Genomic DNA, 21,051 nt, shown 5'->3' with positions numbered 1-21,051 from the left:
GATACAGCCAAGACAAGACAGAATGTTATGTTAATTTTGCTAAATACCTCTTACCACACTCCTACGAGGCTTTTTATTATGACCACTTATTATCTACTCAGATAAGTCCTTATCTGAAACAACACAGGCCTCTGAGAACCAGGATCACTCTCATTCAAATGAAGTTATGAAGATAATATATTCTAATGGACAACTATTTCCACTCTACTTAAACACTTTGATTATGGTTTTATTGTCATTTGGTAATTCTAGTTTCCCAATTACCCTTTTTCTTGTATTGAGTTTTTGGTTCATATATGCCCAATCATTTAATTATTTTGTTTCTCTTTCTGGAAATGATTGGCTAATGGAACTGTTACGGTGCTTTCTTATGTTGGTGGGCCTTGGTTATAAAACTAAAAGTACTTGGCTTTCCTTTTAAAGCCAAGAGGAATTCAACAACCAATCCTTTGTTTTCTGAAAGACTTTGATAGGGTTGTTTATAAACTGCATAAGGAACCAATCCGGGGAGTGCTAGTCATTCTTATTCTGCACTTACTTTAATGTCTCCTCACATTTTCAATTATTTTCTTAACCAGAGTTCCTTCTTTCGGCTTGCAGGTCTTCAAATTCAATAGTAAGTAGCATGGAGCCAGAGTGTGCAATCAAGAAAGATGCGATTGAAGTAATATATTTTGTCATAATCACTTTTTTTAATCCTACCTTTTACTTCACCATCTTATGCTATTCTACCATGCTTGAAGTAATTTTTGTCTCTTAACAAAAATCAAAAATTAACAATTATCTTCTTCCCTTTTCCTTGTGCAGTTAATAGGCAATACCCCAATGGTATATCTGAACAACATTGCGGATGGTTGTGTAGCCCGCATAGCTGCTAAGCTAGAGTCCATGCAACCCTGCTCCAGTATCAAAGATAGGCATGAAATTCCTTTATTTTACAAACTAGAGCTACATGGAGATGTAAAATAGTAGGATTTCCACTTGAGAATTTGTAATGATAATCTTCTTTTTCGTACCCAGGTTAGCATTTAGCATGATTAAAGATGCTGAGGACAAAGGCCTCATTACACCTGGAAAGGTCAGTAGTTTAAAGTTTACACATGGTTTTTATTTCAACAAAATCTTATTCAAATTTCATTTCATTACATCATATCCAATGTGCATGTGTTAATCAGATTAGCCATTATTACTTGCTCATAAATATTAAAGTTGAGCACACTCTTCAAGCACTTATTGTGATGTCCATATTGTTGAATGTATGATCTAACTAAACAAGTTTAATCTTTTTTGGATAATGGATGAAAAGAGTGTTCTTGTTGAGGCTACAAGTGGCAACACCGGAATTGGAATGGCATTCATAGCAGCATTGAAGGGCTATAAAGTTATAGTGGCTATGCCAGCTTCTGTGAGTCTTGAGAGAAAAATTGTACTTAGAGCCTTTGGAGCTGAGGTGTATCTGACAGACCCTGCCAAAGGAACTAATGGGGTGCTTCAGAAGGCAGAGGAGATAGTAACCAAGATTCCAGGGAGTTATATGCTACGGCAGATTGATAATCCTGCAAATCCAAAGGTATTTTTTATATTCATAATATCATAACTGAGCCTATTATTTTGTCATTGACAATGGTCATCCTTATAGATTCATTATGAGACCACTGGCCCTGAGATTTGGAGAGACTCGGGAGGGAAAGTTGATGCTTTGGTTGCAGGGATAGGAACTGGGGGTACAATAACGGGTGCTGGGAGCTTCCTCAAGGAGAGAAACCCTGAGATCAAGGTTTAAATGCTTACCATGCATGCTTTCTGGGCTAAAAGAGAGAATGAGGGAACCAAGTTTTCTTAATATTTAAGCTAACTTGAGGTTTCTGTTGCTCTTTTTCACCCTAGGTTTATGGTGTAGAGCCAGTTGAAAGTGCAGTCCTGAGTGGAGGACAGCCAGGTGATTTTACCATCATGTATAAGTGATGATTCTTTTTGTTCTTCTATTGTTATTTCTTTTCCGGACAGACTTTATAAACTCTTAAAAATTATACTATGTGAGTAGTACACTCTGTGTTGGAATGTATTACTCATAGTATATTGTGTAATTTGTAAACAAAAAATTTGTAAATATAATTTTTTTTCTTCTTTTTGTAGAAAATTAGAAAATAAAAGGAACTGGTACTTTTTCCTGAACTACAAGAATAACAAAAATGCTCTTTGTTCAAAGTACATGGCAATTCATCTTTCAACGTTGGACTGAGTCCTCTTGTGGATTACTGACTTTACTCCTAATCTAGCTGCTAAATGTTGTTCATAGTTGAATTGTAAAAAAATGAGTTTTTCATTTAGATGGCATATACAAAAGGGAAAAGTGTCTATACATTTAAATTACACAACTTACATCCTTTCACTCTCACAAAGAGGTGGGACCCACAATTTTATTTTTTTTGTCAACTCTCTCTCCTCCTTTATCTATCTCTTTCTCTCTCTTAAAATGACACAACTTTACATCCTTCAAAATTATACATACTTTTCCCTATACAAAATCCTAAAATATTGTTCATTAAACCATAATAAGACCTTACACAATAATGTGTGACTATTTACTGACTATTTTGTACATTCGTAAACATGTCAAAGGCAATCACCTAATCCAAGGGATTGGTAATGGTATCATTCCGAGCGTACTGGATGTTAATCTACTAGATGAAGTTATTCAGGTAGCTCTCTACACTTAATATATTGGCATTCAATTTTCAATTTTGAACCAGAAACTGGTCATTTCCTTTTATTCAGAATGAGTCTCCTTCTTCATCTTTTTTTTTTTTTTGTGGCCAAGTGTAGCCTCATGATTTGTTATTTTATTTTGCAGTGAATGTACTGGAATAATATTAATATATTTAGTAATTGTAGTCGGTGGATTTTTCAAATATTTCAAATTATATTTTTAAAATTTACTTAGATCCCGGGTAATTTTAAAATGGCTGGCATTATTTTTTAAAATCTCTTATACAAACTTTACCTGTATTCGACATTGGACAAGTTATATTTACAAAGAACACTACTCTTTTGTTTACAAACTCTTACAAACTACACTATGTTCTTCGAGAGAACACTAGTTTCACTATGTTCTCTCGGGAGAACATAGTGTAATTTGTAAAAAAAATTCAAAATAATTTGTAAACAGATCATTCGCCATTCGAGATATACAAATGTTTTCTCTGTAAGCTACTGATACAAGGTATTCTGCTAAGACCTACAAGGTTTGTAAACTGCAGATATCAAGTGAAGAGGCTATAGAAACTGCTAAGCTGCTTGCTTTGAAAGAAGGTTTGTTGGTATGGAAATGATAATTTGTGGTTGTTCTTAATGGTTTACACTAGTTTATACACAGTTATTCCTATTGATATCTAATTCCAAGGATTCAAATTATTTTTTTTGTGCTGATTATATTATTACTTCTTTTGCAGATGGGAATTTCATCAGGAGCTGCAGCAGCAGCTGCAATAAAGTTGGGGAAGAGACAAGAAAATGCAGGAAAGCTCATTGTTGTGAGTTTCTAATCTTTGATAAGTTTATTAAAAAAAAAACAAACTTGATAATGTTATTTGCCTTAAAACTACAGATAATTTGCTTTCCCTTTTCATATTTCATTCATACTGAAAATTTTGCCAAAAAAAAGTAGTAATCACATATGTGTGTGAAGAAACACAAAAGAGGAGAAACGGTGAATAGTGTGAGTGAGAAGGCTCGCGGCCCTAAGTGTGTAGAGGAATTTGTTTATTTCATGATTCATGATCATAATTTGTTTTGTTGGCGAGATATAATGTCATCTTGGAGTGACTATTATATACAATGGGATACAAACTTGATATTTTGCTCTTCTGGATGTTTGTAATTGAAGTTGTGATCAAAATTGTATGCTAAATCATGTCATTTACTCGTGTTGCTGTGCAGGTGATATTTCCGAGTTCCGGAGAGCGTTATCTGTCGTCACCATTGTTTGAATCCATTAGGCAAGAAGCTGAACAAATGACATTTGACTAAGATCTGAAATTTACTGCGCTCTCCAAATTTTACCCAACCAAAACAAGTTACAGTATTATTATGTTTGACAACAATCGTTGGACAGAACATCATGACGGTGTGTTAATAAAAAAATGAAGAGGAAACAAAATACATACGGGATGTCATGGTGGATTTTTCATTTTTCGGTCAAGAGTACTTTGTAGTGTTTTCACAAACTCAAGCTCCAAATGGAGCAGTTCTTGCAAAGTTGTCCACGAAGAAATTAACATCCCTAGTTTAAATTAGTGGCACAAAATGACAGATTGAAGGGAAAGAAAACACATGCAACCCAGTTTACCATTCAAGGAAAAAAAAAAAAAAAAACACTCCATGTTAAACCCGACTAGCGAGTGTGGGGTGGAAAAAATTCTTGTATACAGCCTTACCCTTGCATAATTGCAAACAGGCTGTTTCCTGAATCGAACTCATAACCTTTTAGTCATGAAAGAACAGTTTTACTATTGCTCCGATTCGCCTCTTTAATTAATCGCGAGAGCTCAATCCACCATTATTGGACACACACCAATTTCAGTATATTCAGATAAAATAAGTATAAGAAATTGAAAAGATAAAATAAATTAACAAAAGAGTACTCCAGATATATATGCCTACATTACATTGTCTTGGACTCAAAAGAGCCACAGCGTATACCCGTTAGCGATGGAGAGCATAAAGTAACAGATCATTTAAAAAAAAGCGTTGGAATAGATATATAAGAATTGATAATTGTCGATAAAGCTTATGAAGTTACCATAAGTCATTTTAGGAAGTAGAACTGAAATATTATATGAAAATTCCCAGGATACCACCAACATTGGCACATTCCATGACATTGCTTCCTCACAAAACAAATCAACGATTGTATTTTACCTCTTTCTCTTCTTATTTCCTGCGGCAGCGCCTTTCTTGAAACCACTAAAATCATAATTGGTGTCAGCTGTATTCTGCTTCTTCAATCCCTTCTTGCCTCCAAAACCAAATTTGGAATTCTTAACATCTCTCTTCTTCTGTTTCTTTCCTTTTCCAAAGGCTTGCTTTGCCTTCCCTCCTGACCGATCACCTGGAGACACTCCTGGCCTTTTCCCCTTTGACCTCTCGAATACTTTTCCATCCTCAAAGTCCAGACCAATATCTGCATCATTGGCACTGTCAGCAAACCCACTCTGTTGCCTCTGCTTCCTCCATTTCTTAACAGATTCGATATCCTCCTTTTTCTGCTTAGCCCTTTCTTTCAATTTCTGGGCTTGAATCTCTTTGGCCAATCTCTTTGCCTCCCTGGCCTTTCTTCTCTCTTCAGCCTCTTCCATCCTCCGCTTCTCTGCTAATAGCCGACCTTTCACCTTTTCCATGTGGTTATCTGTCTTCGCCATTTCTGCATAATAGTCTGCAGGCCTCAGGAAAGGGAGACCCATTGACTGAAGTTTCTCAAATGCCTGCCTAGTTCCCTCCAATGCCTGTGTGTAAAACGCAAGCTCGCGTGCCAAGTCATCATTGACATCTACTTCTTGCTCCTGATCAATATCAATGGATAGTTTGTGTATCCATTGCACATTCTCTGGCCAGCTGATGTCTCCAAGTTTATCTAATAAAGCATCTCTGTTATATACCGCATTTTTAGACGGTTCAGCTAATTTAACATCTTCTTCAGATTCTGAGTCAGATGGTGACATTTCCCCTCCCAGGTCTTCAGCTTCACTGTCAACCATTGTATCATCATTTACCAAAGGTGCCTCCATTCAACCTATACAAATATTGAAAAAAAAAGTTCATTTTAGACAAAAACAGTGAAGCCTAGCATTTACAACTATCATTTTCTTTCTTTCTTTTAAGGGTTAAAGAGAACTTCATTAACAAACAATTAAGGGACAAAAACTCCTTGGCAAAAAGGTGAGAAGCAGAATCGTAACTTAAGATACATGAGCCAAATAAATAGACAAAGCACAAGAATCTATGTTTGTTTTCCTGAATGTATTAGGTTTACAATTTAAAAGGACCATTTACGAGAAAAAAAAAAGTATGTAAATTAACATAATTATAAGCAGAATACGAAATAAATAATATCAGATTAACAAAGAGTAATTCAAAATTCTCTTCTTTCAATACAAAAATCCCAATGTTTAAATAAAATATAAGTAATGAAAGCAGTCCAAAAATTTCTAATAACTGGAACCTAGCACCCAAAAAAAGGATGCCCTTTCTAATTAAAATTAATGTGCTTTCACCTCGCTCCTATAATGCAACAAACATATGAGAACTGAACTATTACGGAATATCCTTTAACAAGAGAAGGATAAGGATCTCAGAAGCACGAGCGATAACCGTAATAGTTCATGAAGGGTATAGCAGTTGCACAGAAGAAACAAAAAAACACAAATGATATAATACTAAGTAACATCAACCAAAAAAAAATAAAAAAAAAAATAGCTCACAAACCATAAACTTACTTTCATCTAGACTCCTAAAGCCAATGACAAAAACGAAAAAATAAAAATAAAAATCGAACAGTAGCAACCTTAATCCTTCGTTCAGAATGGTAAATACAAAGGCTTTTCAACGATTTAACAAGAAAGTTTTTGGCTATGGCTTTACCCGTGAAAATAAAACATAAATTACAACAACAAAAAAAGGAAAGGAGAAGAAGAAAGAGCAACAGAGATTGGAAGCACGACTCACCGTAGTTCAATGTTCAAAAAGAGTTGCTGTTTTTTGAATAGTAAGGTGAATAGTGAATAGTGTAACCTGTGTGGCGGAAGCTAAGAGATGCAAATCAAAACATGTAACACTCTATCAAGGCTTCTACAGAATTTCTCTCCTTGCTGCGTATCCGAAATGAGACCGTTTGATTTTCTGCCACCAACACTCCCAATCCAACCACACCCTAAAACCCTAAAACAGCTGCAACTATCGGAAAGTGGGTTTTAGGGTTAAAAGACAGGTTTTAGAACGAAAGGCGCATCGACGACTCACGCGGTACTCTAGGACTTTAATATCAATAAAAAAAAATTCTTTTTTTTTTTTGTTTATATTTTCTTACTTCCAAATACTAAATGTAAAAAAGAATTGCTGATGGTGATGGCCGATGGGGAAAGAATTGCTGAATTGGGCCGGGATTGAAAAGTAGTAAAAAAGACTCAAATCTAAACCCGTGACCCAACCCAAATGTGGTATGGTTATATTATTTAACACAGTTTGCTTTAGGTAAATATATTTTGGGAAAAATTATTCTCACGCTACATGTGATAAGTTTACCCTCCTACATATTCTTCGATAACTGTGTCACTTTTTTTTTTCAGCTGCGGATCCCACAAGTTTATCTCTATGACATGAGATAACTTATCTCCTTTAACATGAAATTAATAAAACCCATATATTTTTCATAGCTTTAATGTTTCTACAGTGAATATTGTAGATAAGTTATCTATATTCACTCCTAAAACGATGTTATTTTGGGTTGAAAAATTAAAAAATTATAAGGAAAAAGACTATTATAATCTTGAAATAAATTATAATTACAAAAATACCTTGTTTTTTGTCCTAAAATGACATTATTTTATATTCAATGTAGATAACTTATCTAGGCTGAGTGCATAAAAAATGAACCTTTTTTCATATTTTATGAGATAAATTGTCTCATGGATATACACAAAAAATAGATGTGATTCATATTTTTTATTTTTCTCTCTTCTTTTTATTGGGTCCTATCTATTTTTTTTTATGTATTGCATGAGATAAAATTGTCTAATGAGAAACATATCCCGCTTTTGTTTTACCTCATGCATTGCATGAAGTACTTTAAATTTTGTGTATCATTTTAAATTTTAAATTTGATAAATAATTATTTTGTATTGTAAGTATGGATTAACTTATTTTCGTTCAAAAAAATAATCAAAATATTTTGAAAAAAACATTTTATGGGAAATTTCTCAATAAGTAAAAATCAAAATAACACAAAGTATACTTTGAGAATCTTAATGATTACATAAGTTTATTTTGTTTTATATGAGTGGTATTTGAATGAAAATATTAACACCCAGCCCAGCGCAATACACTTGCTAGTATTTGTATGCTTGATAATGTTATTATTTCATAATGTTTTTACATCACATGGAGAACAAGTGTACCATTTAATCAAGAGCCGTTCGTGATCAACATTTGGTCTATAACTTTGTGGATTCCTTTGGTGCAAATAAGGCATTTAAGGATGCTTTGATGAGATCAATTTACAATATTTTATTTGTTTCGAAATATTTATAGCTTAAAATTTGATTTTAATTTATTTACTACTTAAATAATTCAAAAAAAAATATTTAGTTTTTTTAACTTGAAAGAGAACATGATCACTTTGTGATTCAAAAGAGTAAAGACATGATTTCATATTATAAAAATTGTATTAGTTGAAATAATTGACATATTCAATAATATTAAGACTAATTTAATCAAAAATAAAAATTTAATTATTTTTTAAATTTTAGTTGTTCAATAATATTGTTAATTTATGTAGAGTGATTTTAATTAATAAGTATTTTAAAATAAAAAACATATAATTTAATAATTATGAGAGTGGTCATGTGGTAATTTTGGTGGCAGTGCCAGCCATAACAATGAGGAAAATTTTTTAATATGGTCCAGGATCACTATGATTCTTTTATTAAAAAATTGACACCTAGATCATTTTTTTCTCTCCTCTCTTATAAACCTTATCTCTTTTTATCTCACCTTAATCTTGCCAGAACTTTTTTTGCTCCCGATATACACTAACTTCGCATGACGATGGAAATGATGTGACGAAGAGCGGAGAATTTTTGGCATCGACCAATTATTGCTAAAAGTGATGAGACATTATAAAATATAAATTGAGAAAAGATAATTTTTATCAAAGTAAAAATAACAAATTTATATGGATAGATTATATTTACAAACTCTTACAAACTATATTATATATTATGGGTAATATATATTAATAAGTAATATGTGTTGGAGTATTCAAGTGTGATGAGTCCCACATTGGTTGGTAATGGGCTAAAAGAAGTGTATATAAGTGGATGGACCCATGAACCCGATGCCTTAAGGTTTTGGGTAGAGACATGGTGTTGGATCCACTTGCTACGGTTGGTGTAGCATTGACCCATTGGTGGTGGTCCCCCGCCACGGGCTTTCCCTGAACCCGCTTGACAGTGGTATCAAGAGCTTTGGTTCTGCGACCAGGGTTCCTGTGACAGATTGGGGTTTCGCGATTTGAGGTTTTTCTTGGCATAGAGAAAACTGTGAAATTGATCTGGAGAGGATGTCGACTGGCCAATCACGGGTCGAGGTTGAAAAGTTCGGAGGAAAAGGGTTCGAGTTATGGAATATGAAGATTTAGGCTCTGCTCCTTGACAAGGACGTGTGGCACGTGATCGAAGATGATAAGCCATCGGTACCAACGAAACCTGTCGGTGATGAAACGTCAGGTGACGACGAGTCGAAGAAGTTGAAGGCGTGGACCAGAGACGATCAAAAGGCACGAAGCCTGATCTGGTTATGCCTGGAAGATAACGTTCTGGTGAACGTAACTTCTGAGAAGACCGCGAAGGATCTCTGGACGAAGCTGGGAGGTCTCTATCAGAGTAAGTCACTCGTGAACAAGTTGTTCCTGCAAAAAAGGCTGTATAATCTACGGATGAGCGAAGGTGATTCCTTTTCTGCACATTTAAATGAATTTAATACTTTTTGTGCACAACTTTCGTCTATAGACATCAACCTGGATGAGGAAGACAAAGCTTGCACCTTGTTGTGTTTACTGCCCAACTCTTGGGAGCACATCATTGTGTCAATTGGTACTGGTGTTAATAAACTGTCGTTCGAGACAGTTGTTGCTGCCTTATTGTCTGAGGAGATGAGAAGGGTAGGTTCTGAAGGTACCAGCAATGAGACTCTGGTTGCTAGAGGGAGGAGTGGTGACAGATCAAAGTCTGGTCACAGAGGAAGATCGAGGAGACGATCAAAGTCCCGTGATAAATCTAAATGAGGTGCTGGAGGTGCAAACAACTTGGACATCTGAGAAGGAATTGCAGAAGTAAAAGCGTAGGTCCTGAGAAGCGGGATGATTCACAACCTTCTGCTTCGGGTACAAAGAGGGATGATGATAGTACAGGGGACCTGTACATGGCATTTGACAGTTATAGTGACTGTAATGACTGGATTATTGACACAAGAGCATCGTTTCATATGATACCTCATAGGAAATGGTTCTGCACCTATGAATCATATTCTGGCGGTACAGTTAGAGTGGGAGATGATACGACTCATGCAATTGTGGGGCGTGGGAAGGTAAAGCTGAAGATGGGTGACGGGACAGTCAAGAATCTGTCGGGTGTGATGCATATTCCGGGGCTTATCAGAAATCTGATCTCCGTTGGTAATATGGCATATGCTGGTATTAATTTTAGCAGTGACAAGTATTCTTGCAAGCTGACTAGAGGAGCTTTGGTTATTGCATAAGGAGAGCGTCATGGTAAATTATGGAAACTGTTGGGTAGCACAGTATTCAGTGGTGAAAGCTATGTTTCAGAACAGGCGGAGGAGGACACTGCTATGTTATAGCGTAGGAGGCTGGGGCATATTGGAGGAAAAGGTCTAGAGACTCTAACATCAAAGAAGTTGGTGGATAGAATTCTGAGCTGCTCTATGGGGTTTGGATTTTGCAAGCATTGCCTGCAAGGGAAGCAAAATCGGGTATCTTTTGATTCCATTGGAGGAAGAGCTGAGGGGATTCTGAACCTGATACACAGCGACGTGTTTGGCCCCACACTTGTAGCATCACATGGAAAATCAAGGTATTATGTTTCTTGTACTGATGATTTTTCAAGACGTGTGGTTATATTTCTTACGTAGCAAGGATGAAGTGTTCGATAAATTCCGCGAGTTCAAGGCTTTGGTGGAAAATCAGTTTGATCAAAAAATCAAGGTGATGAGAAATGACAATGGAGGGGAGTTCTGTTCAACAAAATTTGACCAGTTTTGTGCTAGCAATGAGATTGTAAGACAGAAGACTACGCCCTACTCACCTCAACAGAATGGGGTGGCAGAGAGGTTGAATCGATCTCTCATGGAGAAAGCACGGAGTATGCTGAGCGGTGCAAGCTTGGAAGCTGAGTTTTGGGCTGAGGCAGTGGCTACTGCTTGTTATCTGAAGAATAGATCTCCTACATCGGCCTTGAAGGAGAAGACTCCGTATGAAGAACTGTTTGGAAAAAGGCCAGACGTATCTCATGTTAGGGTGTTTGGGTGTGAAGCATATATGCATGTACCCAAGGAGAAAAGAAGCAAGCTTGACAGTAAATCTGAAAAGTGTATCTTTATTGGGTACAAGGATGGCGTAAAAGGTTATAAGTTGTGGAACCCGGATACTAGAAGTGTAACTTACAGCAGATACGTTGTATTCAGGGAATGTAAGTTGAATCAAATTTTTCCTGAAGCTCCTGAAATGTCTCAGACAATAGAGTTGGATGTGGGTTTGAAAGAGGATACAACAAACTCAGGGGTTGAATTGGAAAATTTGAATTCTGAAGCTGTTGAATATAACGAGGTAGAGGATGAATTTTCTGAAACTGAGGCTGAGGTTGAAGCACCAGTGCTAAGGAGATCCACGAGGGAAAGAAGACCATCTGAAAGTTATACACCTGAAAATTATATCATGTGTGCTAGTGATGATGTTTGTGCATTTAGTATTACAAGTGATGATCCGAGCACCGTAAGAAAAGCTAGGAGCTCGGAGGATGCCAAACAGTGGGACGAAGCTATGAAATAAGAGATGAAATCTCTAATGAAAAATCAAACTTGGAGTTTGGTGAATCTACCTGCAGACCGAAAAGCAATTGGTTGCAAGTGGGTGTTCAATAAGAAAGTTTGTGCCAATGGGGAGATTGAGCGCTACAAGGCTCGATTGGTTGCAAAGGGATATTCACAGACAGAAGGAGTTGATTATGGTGAGGTATTTTCACCTGTTGCAAAGTTAAATTCCATAAGACTGATTTTGTCTGTAGCAGCTGCATATGACATAGAGGTGGAGCAGCTGGATGTGAAGACGACTTTCCTTCATGGTGATTTGGAGGAGGTTATTTTCATGAAGCAACCAAAGGGGTTCATATCAAGAGGCAAAGAGGAGCTAGTTTGCAAGCTGAATAAATCTCTGTATGGCCTGAAGCAGTCCCCGAGGAAGTGGTATCAGAGCTGGGTTGGGCTCGAGCTAGCCTGGTGATTGGCTAGGAGGCAGATTGAGTACTTGGGCCTTGGGGTACTCGGTTGAGGGGAAGCGTATCAATGTTGGGTTTCACACTTGAGGGAGAGATTGTTGGAGTATTCAAGTGTGATGAGTCCCATATTGGTTGGTAATGGCCTAAGAGAAGTGTATATAAGTGGATGGACCCATGAACCCAATGCCTTAAGGTTTTGGGTTGAGACATGGTGTCGGATCCACTTGCTACGGTTGGTGTAACATTGACCCGTTGATGGTGGTCCCCCGCCATGGGCTTTCCCTGGACCCGCTTGACAATATATACTCATAGTATATAGTTAATTGTAAGAATTTATAAACTTTGAGATTGTAAATACAACCATTCTCAATCTATGTACTAAAAAAAATTAATTTTATTTTTAGCAAATAATTTTATGTTTAATTTTAATTATTGATCAATTTGGGTTTAACATTTTTTAATGGATTTAATGGTTTTAGTTTATTTATCATTCGTCAAATACAAATAAAATAATGATTAAAATCTGTGTAATTTTTAGTTGTTTAATATATATAATTTAAAGCCACTGTGATCGATGCAAATATAAAGGGGTTTTGGTAGTTTGTAAGAGGTCATAAGTTCAAACCTCAATTATCACCATTATATATATATATATATATATATATATATATATATATATATATATATATACTTTTTTGATCTAACGACTTTCAGATGAAATGTCAAACTTCAAATTTGACACCGGTGTCAAACGATCCTACCTATATATATATATATATATATATATATATAATACACATGCGTAAAAATATATAAATTATATTAAAGAATATATGATAAATATTTTATAATTAAAACTTTATCTTTTTCATTTAAAATGCACATAAGTTATTATTTGTAAAAAAGAAAAAGTTTAAATATGTCATTTGGTTTGTCTTTGAATCGCTTATTACCTATGTGTTTTTTCGGATTTGTCAAATGTCCTATTACAGGACCAATTTTTCATCGTGCAACAGAGACAACAAATGGTAGGGTGCACTTTGTTGTTTTGAAAAATAATAAATAAATAGAAAACACGAATTACGAGATATAAATAGGAAGAATCTTCAAAGTCCTGTGACATAACACTTGTTTTTCCCGCTTTTTTTTATTATTGTTTACCTCCTATATCTTTTTTTATTCAAGTCTCTCTTTAATTTGGTTAAAGTTTTTTAATTAATATAATTATTCTACTTTTTTATAAATATATATAAGGAAGAGTTATATTTATAAATTTTTTATTTATAAATACAGTATATACTTTGAGGAGTAACTCAGTTAAGAATGTTCTCCCGAAAATATATAGTATAATTTGTAAATATAGTATATCCCATATACATATACTTCGACTACCTTATATCATTTGCTTCCCAAGTTTTATAAGGTTTTTGTAAAGAACCTTGAGATACACCACCCCAAAAGCTAGCTCAAAGGGTGGGGGTGCCCAAGGCCTTATAAACTCCACATTCGTTGCTCATACAACCAATATGGAACTATATATCTCAACACGCCCCCTCACACGAGAGCCCATTGGGCTAGAAGAGTGGACAATGCAACAGGCCCAACCTACCTGTGCTAAGAAACTCCACAAGAGAAAGTGGGGGGGCGAGGATCGAACCCAGGACACGAGGCTCTGATACCATGTAAAGAACCTTGGGATACACCACCCCAAAAGCTAGCTCAAAGGGTGGGAGTGCCCAAGGCCTTATAAACTCCACATTAGTTGCTCATACAACCAATGTGGGACTATATATCTCAACACGCCCCCTCACACAAGAGCTCACGTGCTTGAAGAGTGGATGATGCAACAAGCCCATCCTACTTGTGCTAAGAAACTCCACAGGAGAAAGTGGGGGACGACGAGACTCTGATACTATGTAAAGAACTTTGGGATACACCACCCCAAAAGCTAGCTCAAAGGGTGGGAGCGCCCAATGCCTCATAAACTCCACATTAGTTGCTCATACAACTAATGTGAGACTATATATGTTACACGTTCGGCTGAGGCAAAGTCATCTACTGCATGTGAGAAGTCAAACCGCACTAGGAATGCACCAGCTTGGCTAAGAGACTTTGCTTAGGTGTAACATGTAGAAAAGTGTGGAAGCTACATTAGTAGTTGGCTAGTCACGTGTAGCTTTTGGGTGTATTGTGAATAGACACATTGAATGTATACATAGACATTGTAACGGTGGAAGCGGTAATGAATAATAATAAAATTCTCTTTTCCAGTGATTCAATTCATTCTCTTCTGTGAGAGCCTAACATTGGTGCTTCCATTGTTATGAACCTAAGAACAATGAGGGTGCAAGATGTCGCGGAGGAATTGGCAGCAACACGCAACGATCTCCATCAACGCATCGATCAGATGACTGATGCTTTGGAGGCTTGCCTAACTAGTTTCTTTGAGGGACGATTCAACGCTATTGACACAAGACTCCGTGAGCTTTCGACCCATTCTAATAATGGATCCCCTTCCACAAATAACCATAACCCCAATCCGAATCATCAACGTGTGGATCCTTTTCAAGAACAGCGCAATTCGATCGATCAAGATGGAGATTCCAACAATTGATGGTCAAAGCCCACATCTGTGGATCTTCAAATCTGAAATGTTTTTTCATATCCAACATGTTCCGGAGGAACTCAAATTGGAACTCGTTGGTTTGCGTCTGGAAGGTGTAGCTGCCTTATGGTTTCAATGGATCCATCGCAATGGAACAGTGCAAAGGTGGGACGATTTTACTCTAGCGGTTCGTCAACGTTTTTGTGGTGCCACATACACGGATCTTCGTGGGTCTTTATCAAAACTGTGTCAAACAGGGACCTTGGAAGATTATGTTCGTGATTTTGAAGTTCTCATGAACCAGGTTTAAGTGTTGAGTTGAGGAGAGCAATCCAGCTTCACAACCCAACCACATTACATCTAGCTATCCAACTGGCTTTTACCTATGATGCTTATCATAAGGATTTACGTTCCTCTTTTTCTTCATACAATCGCAAACCCACAACCCAGTCCCCTTACAATTCTTCTTCGTCTCACTCCCAACCACAACTACCTAAATCAGAAACTTCCTTACCTGCATTACCATCTCCCATATCAGCCCTGCCCATAAAAAGATTATCACCTGAAGAATTGAAAATGAAAAGGGAACTAGGCATATGTTACACATGTGAGGAAAAATGGAACATGAATCACAGGTGTAAATCAAATATGTTGTTATTGATTGGTGATGTTGATGACACACAAGGAGATACTGAAGAAGAGATTGTGTGGCAGTGTGAAGGCAATAACGAGATACTGCAGCAAGGGACCTTGAATTCCTTGGCCATGAATCCGATGCCTATATTAATGCAGTTTGCAGCTTGCAGCTTGTGTAGCGGATGAGCAATGCAGTGTGATGGTTGATTCTGGAAGCTCGCATAATTTCATCCAACGACAATTGGCAGTGCAGTTGGGCTTGCCAATTACTCAAACGAAGCATATGAAGGTATGGACGTGTAATGGCAATTTTATTCTTTGTGATGCGAAATGCTTGGAAGTGCCAATTCAGATTCAAGATCACAGGTTCACTGTTGATCTTTGGATTTTGGATTTACATGGAATTCAGATTATTCTTGGTATGCCATGGTTGGAGTCCCTTGGTAGAGTTACACATGACTACCGAGATTTATCAATGGAGTTTTTTTTTTTAATGGTAAGTCAGTTAGTATACATGGTCAAGTGGATGCTGATAAAAGACCCCATGCTGTTCAATTCTTCAAACTGACTCTTCTGATGGTTCCATAACCTCTGAGTTGTTAACTCTGAAATCGACCTTACCTTCGGAAATTTGGGAAATTCTTGTGAAATTCAATGTTGTTTTCTCCCTTCCTAAAGGGCTGTCTCCATCAAGGGGAATTGATCACTCGATACACTTACTCGAAGGCTCCAAACCAGTAAATGTAAAACCTTATCGATATACTCATTAACATAAATCAGAGATTGAGAAACAGGTCAAAGAACTCCTTGCAGCAGGGTATATTGGTTCTAACACCACGTTCTAGAACCGGATTGTTATCATTGCGTACGGCATTAAGCGCAGTTACAATCACATTGGTTCAATTAGAAAACCGGATAAATTTTTCCTTTTTAAACAAGCCGGATTTAAATAACCAAGTGCGTGATCATAACTATATATACTTCGCGGAATAGTGGGACTAAACTTAATATTATATTTCCATTCTACTTGACAATACGTCGTTAAATGTCTTCATCACTTTAATTATCAAATTAATTCTAAACTCCTTAAATGATTCTCATCTTCTACTATGTTATAGGATTCTTCATTAGCTACGCGTGGGTTCAAACCGCGCTCAAATCGGAGCACCGTAGCCAAAGTTATGCATTTTCTAAGAAAATGGTGCGAAACCTGCAGAACCCCCGCGCCCGCAGCATGAGATCCACGCTCAGACCGTGGGAAAATAGAAAGTTGGGGCCCCAAGCGTGAATCTGGCGCCCCAGGCGCCATCCACAGGGCTGGGTGACTCAAAACAAGGTCATTTAACCTACCTATGGTTTTCCACTCATAACTTGAGTTATACTCACTCAAATTACACCATTTTGGTCTCTACGAAAAGCTAAGAGAAATGTCTACAACTTCCATAGAGACATCAAAGTCCAATTCCATCACATTGGGTATGAAAATTGGTCAACCGGACAAGATGTATTTGTTTTCTCAACATTTCCCAATTTAAACAAAAGGTACCTAATTGATTTTCAGCCCAACCAATTCAATACTTAATGAGCATACATATAATAAACTTAAAGTACTCATCAATTACAAATCATGTTCATTACAATTCATAGAATTTAGCTTACAAAACACTATGATCATTCCCTTGGCTCCCATCAACAAAAGAGATGACCAAAGGCATGAGCATAGGCTAAGTCCATTCCAATATACAAATCATACATCTATCAGTGGTCTATGAATCACAATCTTATACATGTGAGCTACCAAAACAACATGTATAATATCAAAATATAGGATCCTCATGCATATGCTAATCCAAATATGGCCACCTGCCACCAGAGGCTCCTGCAGCATCCTTACCTGAAAGGGGGTCCCCACAACACGGGGTGAGATATACGAATATATCCAGTAAACCAGGGGTCCTTGGAGCATCTCTCCACCCCACAGTTCCATATCAGTGTAATAGCAATAACAATAATAATGCAGTAAATACATATCTATGCAAAGTGCAATACATCTCCAGGAGAAATCCCTCGAGCTCTCAAGCTGTCCTAAGGAAACTCAGATGCAAATAGTCCTACTGGCCAGCTAACTACCAAGTATGATTTACGCATCGTCATGCAACATACCAACATAGGGAAACACCATCCTATGCCACACCAAATGCATACACATACGTATAACAAAGCATTACACTATTTTATTGCATTTATATACACAATCACAACCTCTACCCTTTCAGTGCTTGGTGGAACAGTCAAGGGAATTACACCCAAGGTCCGAAGGCTTACCTCAAAGCTTTCGTTTAACCTTTGTTCACCACCAACAGTTCAGCAACCAATCAACTTTGGTTTCAACAATGACTTACAAGTAACACACCTACACCAAGGTGCCATAGCATCAATCATACTATACAATGAATATTCATATATACTCATTAACACCACAACAACTCTACATCCCAACTTAGCAAGAGCTTACCTATTCCAAGGAGCTAATCAAGCTCCATAGTTTGCTCCAATGGTTGATCACTCACGGTTGGTCCAAATGTCTCAATCCTAGACATCACAAGGATCCAATCATCAATCAACCAAGCCAACCCATTGATCATAATTGCAAGAAAACTCTTCAACAAGCATGATAATCTTGCAATATACCAAGTATAGTCATTTAACTAACTAGGCTCATTTTTACTGATTAAATGACATTCCTAGCATTTTTCTCAACATGTGTTAAGTCTCAATTCTACCACAACATAGCCAATTTACTCAAATTCTCACAAAACCCATAACATTATTCATTCAAAACCCTATATCATGAAATTTCCAAGAAAACATGGTTCAAGGGTTAGAATCTTACCACCAATGGTCACACAACCAAGGATTGATGGTTCCTCAAGCTTCAATGGAGGTTGAAGCACTCAAAACCCCAAATTTCACCAAATGGGCGAATTTTTGAGAGCCAATATCCCTCTCCACAATGCTCCCCACCCAAAACAAAGCTAGGTTTACGAAAGAGGGGAAGATTTAGAGTAGTTTAGGCTTTTGAATCACTCCAATCGGTTAAGGATTGCTCCATCTAGGTTCTCTCTCCCTCTTCTCCTTCCTTTCCTTCTTCTTCCTCTCTTCTTCTTTCTGGTGCTGGCGACGGGAAAATGGGGGGGGGAATGGGTTCTCTTTTTGCTTCTTATCACTTAACATAAGTTAAGTGGTAACATGTGGGTATTGGTTCGTCTATCTATTCAACTCCATTAACTACCAAACTTTACCCAAAAGTCTGGAATATTATTCTAGGAATATTTATAATTTTATTTTTATATTTTGGGCACTTTCGCCAGTACCTATTTATACCCCTTAATTTTCACTTAGTACACTTTTTAACTTCAAAGTGACTCAGATTTATTTAATTAAGCCTCATACTTAATTTTACTCACTAAAACATGCTTAATTATTTAATTACATGTAATTTGCTAATTACTTAGGTTAGGGTTATTATAGTCACCCCACCTTTTAGCGATTTGGTCCGCAAAATCAAGAACGTACCTGTCCTTAAACTCAGGATATTGTCGGAGAAGCTCATCTTCCCGCTCCCAAGTGGACTCTTCAGGCGTCCTTCCTTCCCACTGGACTTTCACCATAGGAATAGATTTATTTCTCAGCTTCTTCTCATCTCTTTCAAGTATCTTCAGTGGCCCAATAGGAGTCTTCAAATTCTCCCGGATCTCAACATTATCGGGTTGAACCACATGAGAAGGATCTGCTACATATCTCCTCAGCTGAGAAACATGAAACACATCATGCAAATTTGCCAATTGCGGAGGTAGGGCAAGCTGGTAGGCAACCGGCCCCACCCTACGAAGAATCTGGTAGGGTCCAATAAATCTCGGACTCAGCTTCCTCACTCCAAGGGCTCGTCCAACACCCGTAACCGGTGACAGCTTCAGAAATACATGATCTCCCTCCTCAAACTCTAGAGGTCGATGCTTGAGATCATAGTAACTTTTCTGACGATCCTGAGCCTTTTTCAGACGATCCCTAATCATTTTGATCTGCTCAGTAGTCTCCTGAACAAAATCCAATCCAAACCGCTCTGTGTCTCCAACCTCTGACCAACAAGTAGGTGTCCTACACCTGCGACCATACAAGGCCTCGTAGGGAGCCATACCCAAACTAGCATGGAAACTATTATTATATGAAAACTCAACCAGCGGGAGATATCGATCCCATGCAGTACCCTGCTCCAGGGTGCAAACCCTCAGCATATCCTCCAACGTCTGAATGGTCCTCTCAGTCTGACCATCCGTCTGTGGGTGATAAGCAGTGCTCAGTCTCAACTGAGTGCCAAGAGCCTCCTGCAATGCTCCCCAGAAGCGAGAAGTGAACTTCGGGTCCCGATCACTAACAATGCTCTCAGACACCCCATGAAGCCTCACAATCTCCTTCACATAGAGCCTAGCCAATCTCTCCGCAGAGAAATCTACCCGAATTGGCAAAAAATGTGCGGATTTTGTCAATCTATCCACAATCACCCATATAGAAACATAACTAGACTGTGTTCGCGGCAATCCCACTACGAAATCCATGGAGATACTCTCCCATTTCTATTTAGGAACATCTAGAGGTTGCAACATACCAGAATGCTTTTGATGCTCAATCTTTACCTTCTGACAAATGAGACACTTAGAGACAAATTCGGCAATATCTTTCTTCATACCAGGCCACCAGAAATTCATCTTTAGGTCCTGATACATCTTTGTAGCTCCCGGATGAACTGTGAAATGACCCTTATGAGCCTCTGTCATTACTTCCTCCGCCAACTGCCTAAGTACAACAACACGACCCTGATATAATAGTATACCCTCATCATTACAGGATACACCACTCTGACCTTTCAGTCGTTTAGCACTTTCATTTTACAGTTGAGCTTCTCTAATTCTGGTCATCAGTTCATTCTCAATGCTTGTGATTTCAAAGCCACAAATTTTACATGGAAAGATTTTAGATAATTGAATATCTCTGAACCTCTCAATCACATCATAATCTCTAATCATCATGCTTGATATGCTCACAGATTTACGGCTCAGTGCATCAGCTACAACATTAGCCTTGCCAGGATGATATTTCAATTCAAAATCATAGTCTTTTAGGAACTCGGTCCACCGTCGTTGTCTCATATTCAGCTCCTTTTGATCAAACAAGTATTTCAAACTCTTGTGATCGTTGAATACTGCAAATTGCATTCCATACAAGAAATGCCTCCACTGTTTCAATCCAAAAACAATTGCAGCAAGCTCAAGGTCATGGGTCAGATAATTTTCTTCATGCGATTTCAATTGCCTTGATGCATACGCTACCACTCGCCTATTCTGCATCAGCACACAACCCAGTCCCTTTTTAGAAGCATCGCTGTATAACTCAAATTCACCTTCCGGATCGGGAAGTACTAACACCGGAGCAGTCGTCAACTTCTCCTTAAGGCTCTGGAAGCATTCT

The 21,051-nt window shown here is 37.5% G+C and overlaps 2 protein-coding genes across 7 annotated transcripts; one reads left to right on the top strand and one right to left on the bottom strand.

The window, feature by feature from the left end:
• The first annotated feature begins 115 nt into the window (after window positions 1-115).
• On the top strand, window positions 116-4,280 carry LOC133317793 (cysteine synthase-like). 5 transcript variants are annotated; one of them, XM_061519967.1, is made up of 11 exons: window positions 116-242; window positions 601-664; window positions 808-917; window positions 1,021-1,078; window positions 1,307-1,570; window positions 1,640-1,777; window positions 1,888-1,939; window positions 2,623-2,702; window positions 3,261-3,312; window positions 3,453-3,533; window positions 3,940-4,280. In XM_061519967.1, the coding sequence occupies exons 2-11, from the start codon at window positions 626-628 to the stop codon at window positions 3,987-3,989; spliced, it is 924 nt and encodes a 307-aa protein (XP_061375951.1). In that variant the 5' UTR covers window positions 116-242; window positions 601-625; the 3' UTR covers window positions 3,990-4,280. The 5 variants fall into 5 exon arrangements, with proteins under 5 accessions (XP_061375951.1, XP_061375821.1, XP_061375893.1 ...); XM_061519837.1 differs by having other exon boundaries at window positions 3,261-3,320; XM_061519909.1 differs by having other exon boundaries at window positions 3,246-3,312.
• Window positions 4,281-4,648: 368 nt separating this feature from the next.
• On the bottom strand, window positions 4,649-7,005 carry LOC133318093 (probable rRNA-processing protein EBP2 homolog). 2 transcript variants are annotated; one of them, XM_061520073.1, is made up of 2 exons: window positions 6,724-7,005; window positions 4,649-5,791 (listed from the first exon to the last, which is right to left on the bottom strand). In XM_061520073.1, exon 2 carries the CDS (start codon window positions 5,784-5,786, stop codon window positions 4,917-4,919), a length of 870 nt encoding a protein of 289 aa, XP_061376057.1. In that variant the 5' UTR covers window positions 5,787-5,791; window positions 6,724-7,005; the 3' UTR covers window positions 4,649-4,916. The 2 variants fall into 2 exon arrangements, with proteins under 2 accessions (XP_061376057.1, XP_061376128.1); XM_061520144.1 differs by having other exon boundaries at window positions 6,790-7,005.
• Between the last annotated feature and the right edge of the window lie 14,046 nt (window positions 7,006-21,051).

The sequence above is a fragment of the Gastrolobium bilobum genome, unplaced genomic scaffold, assembly GCF_033153095.1.
Source record: "Gastrolobium bilobum isolate Gb01-03AN ecotype WA unplaced genomic scaffold, APGP_CSIRO_Gbil_v1 utg24917, whole genome shotgun sequence".
NCBI lineage: Eukaryota > Viridiplantae > Streptophyta > Magnoliopsida > Fabales > Fabaceae > Gastrolobium > Gastrolobium bilobum.
Note: the sequence above shows the minus strand (reverse complement) of the source record. Positions and strands in the feature narration are given on the sequence as shown.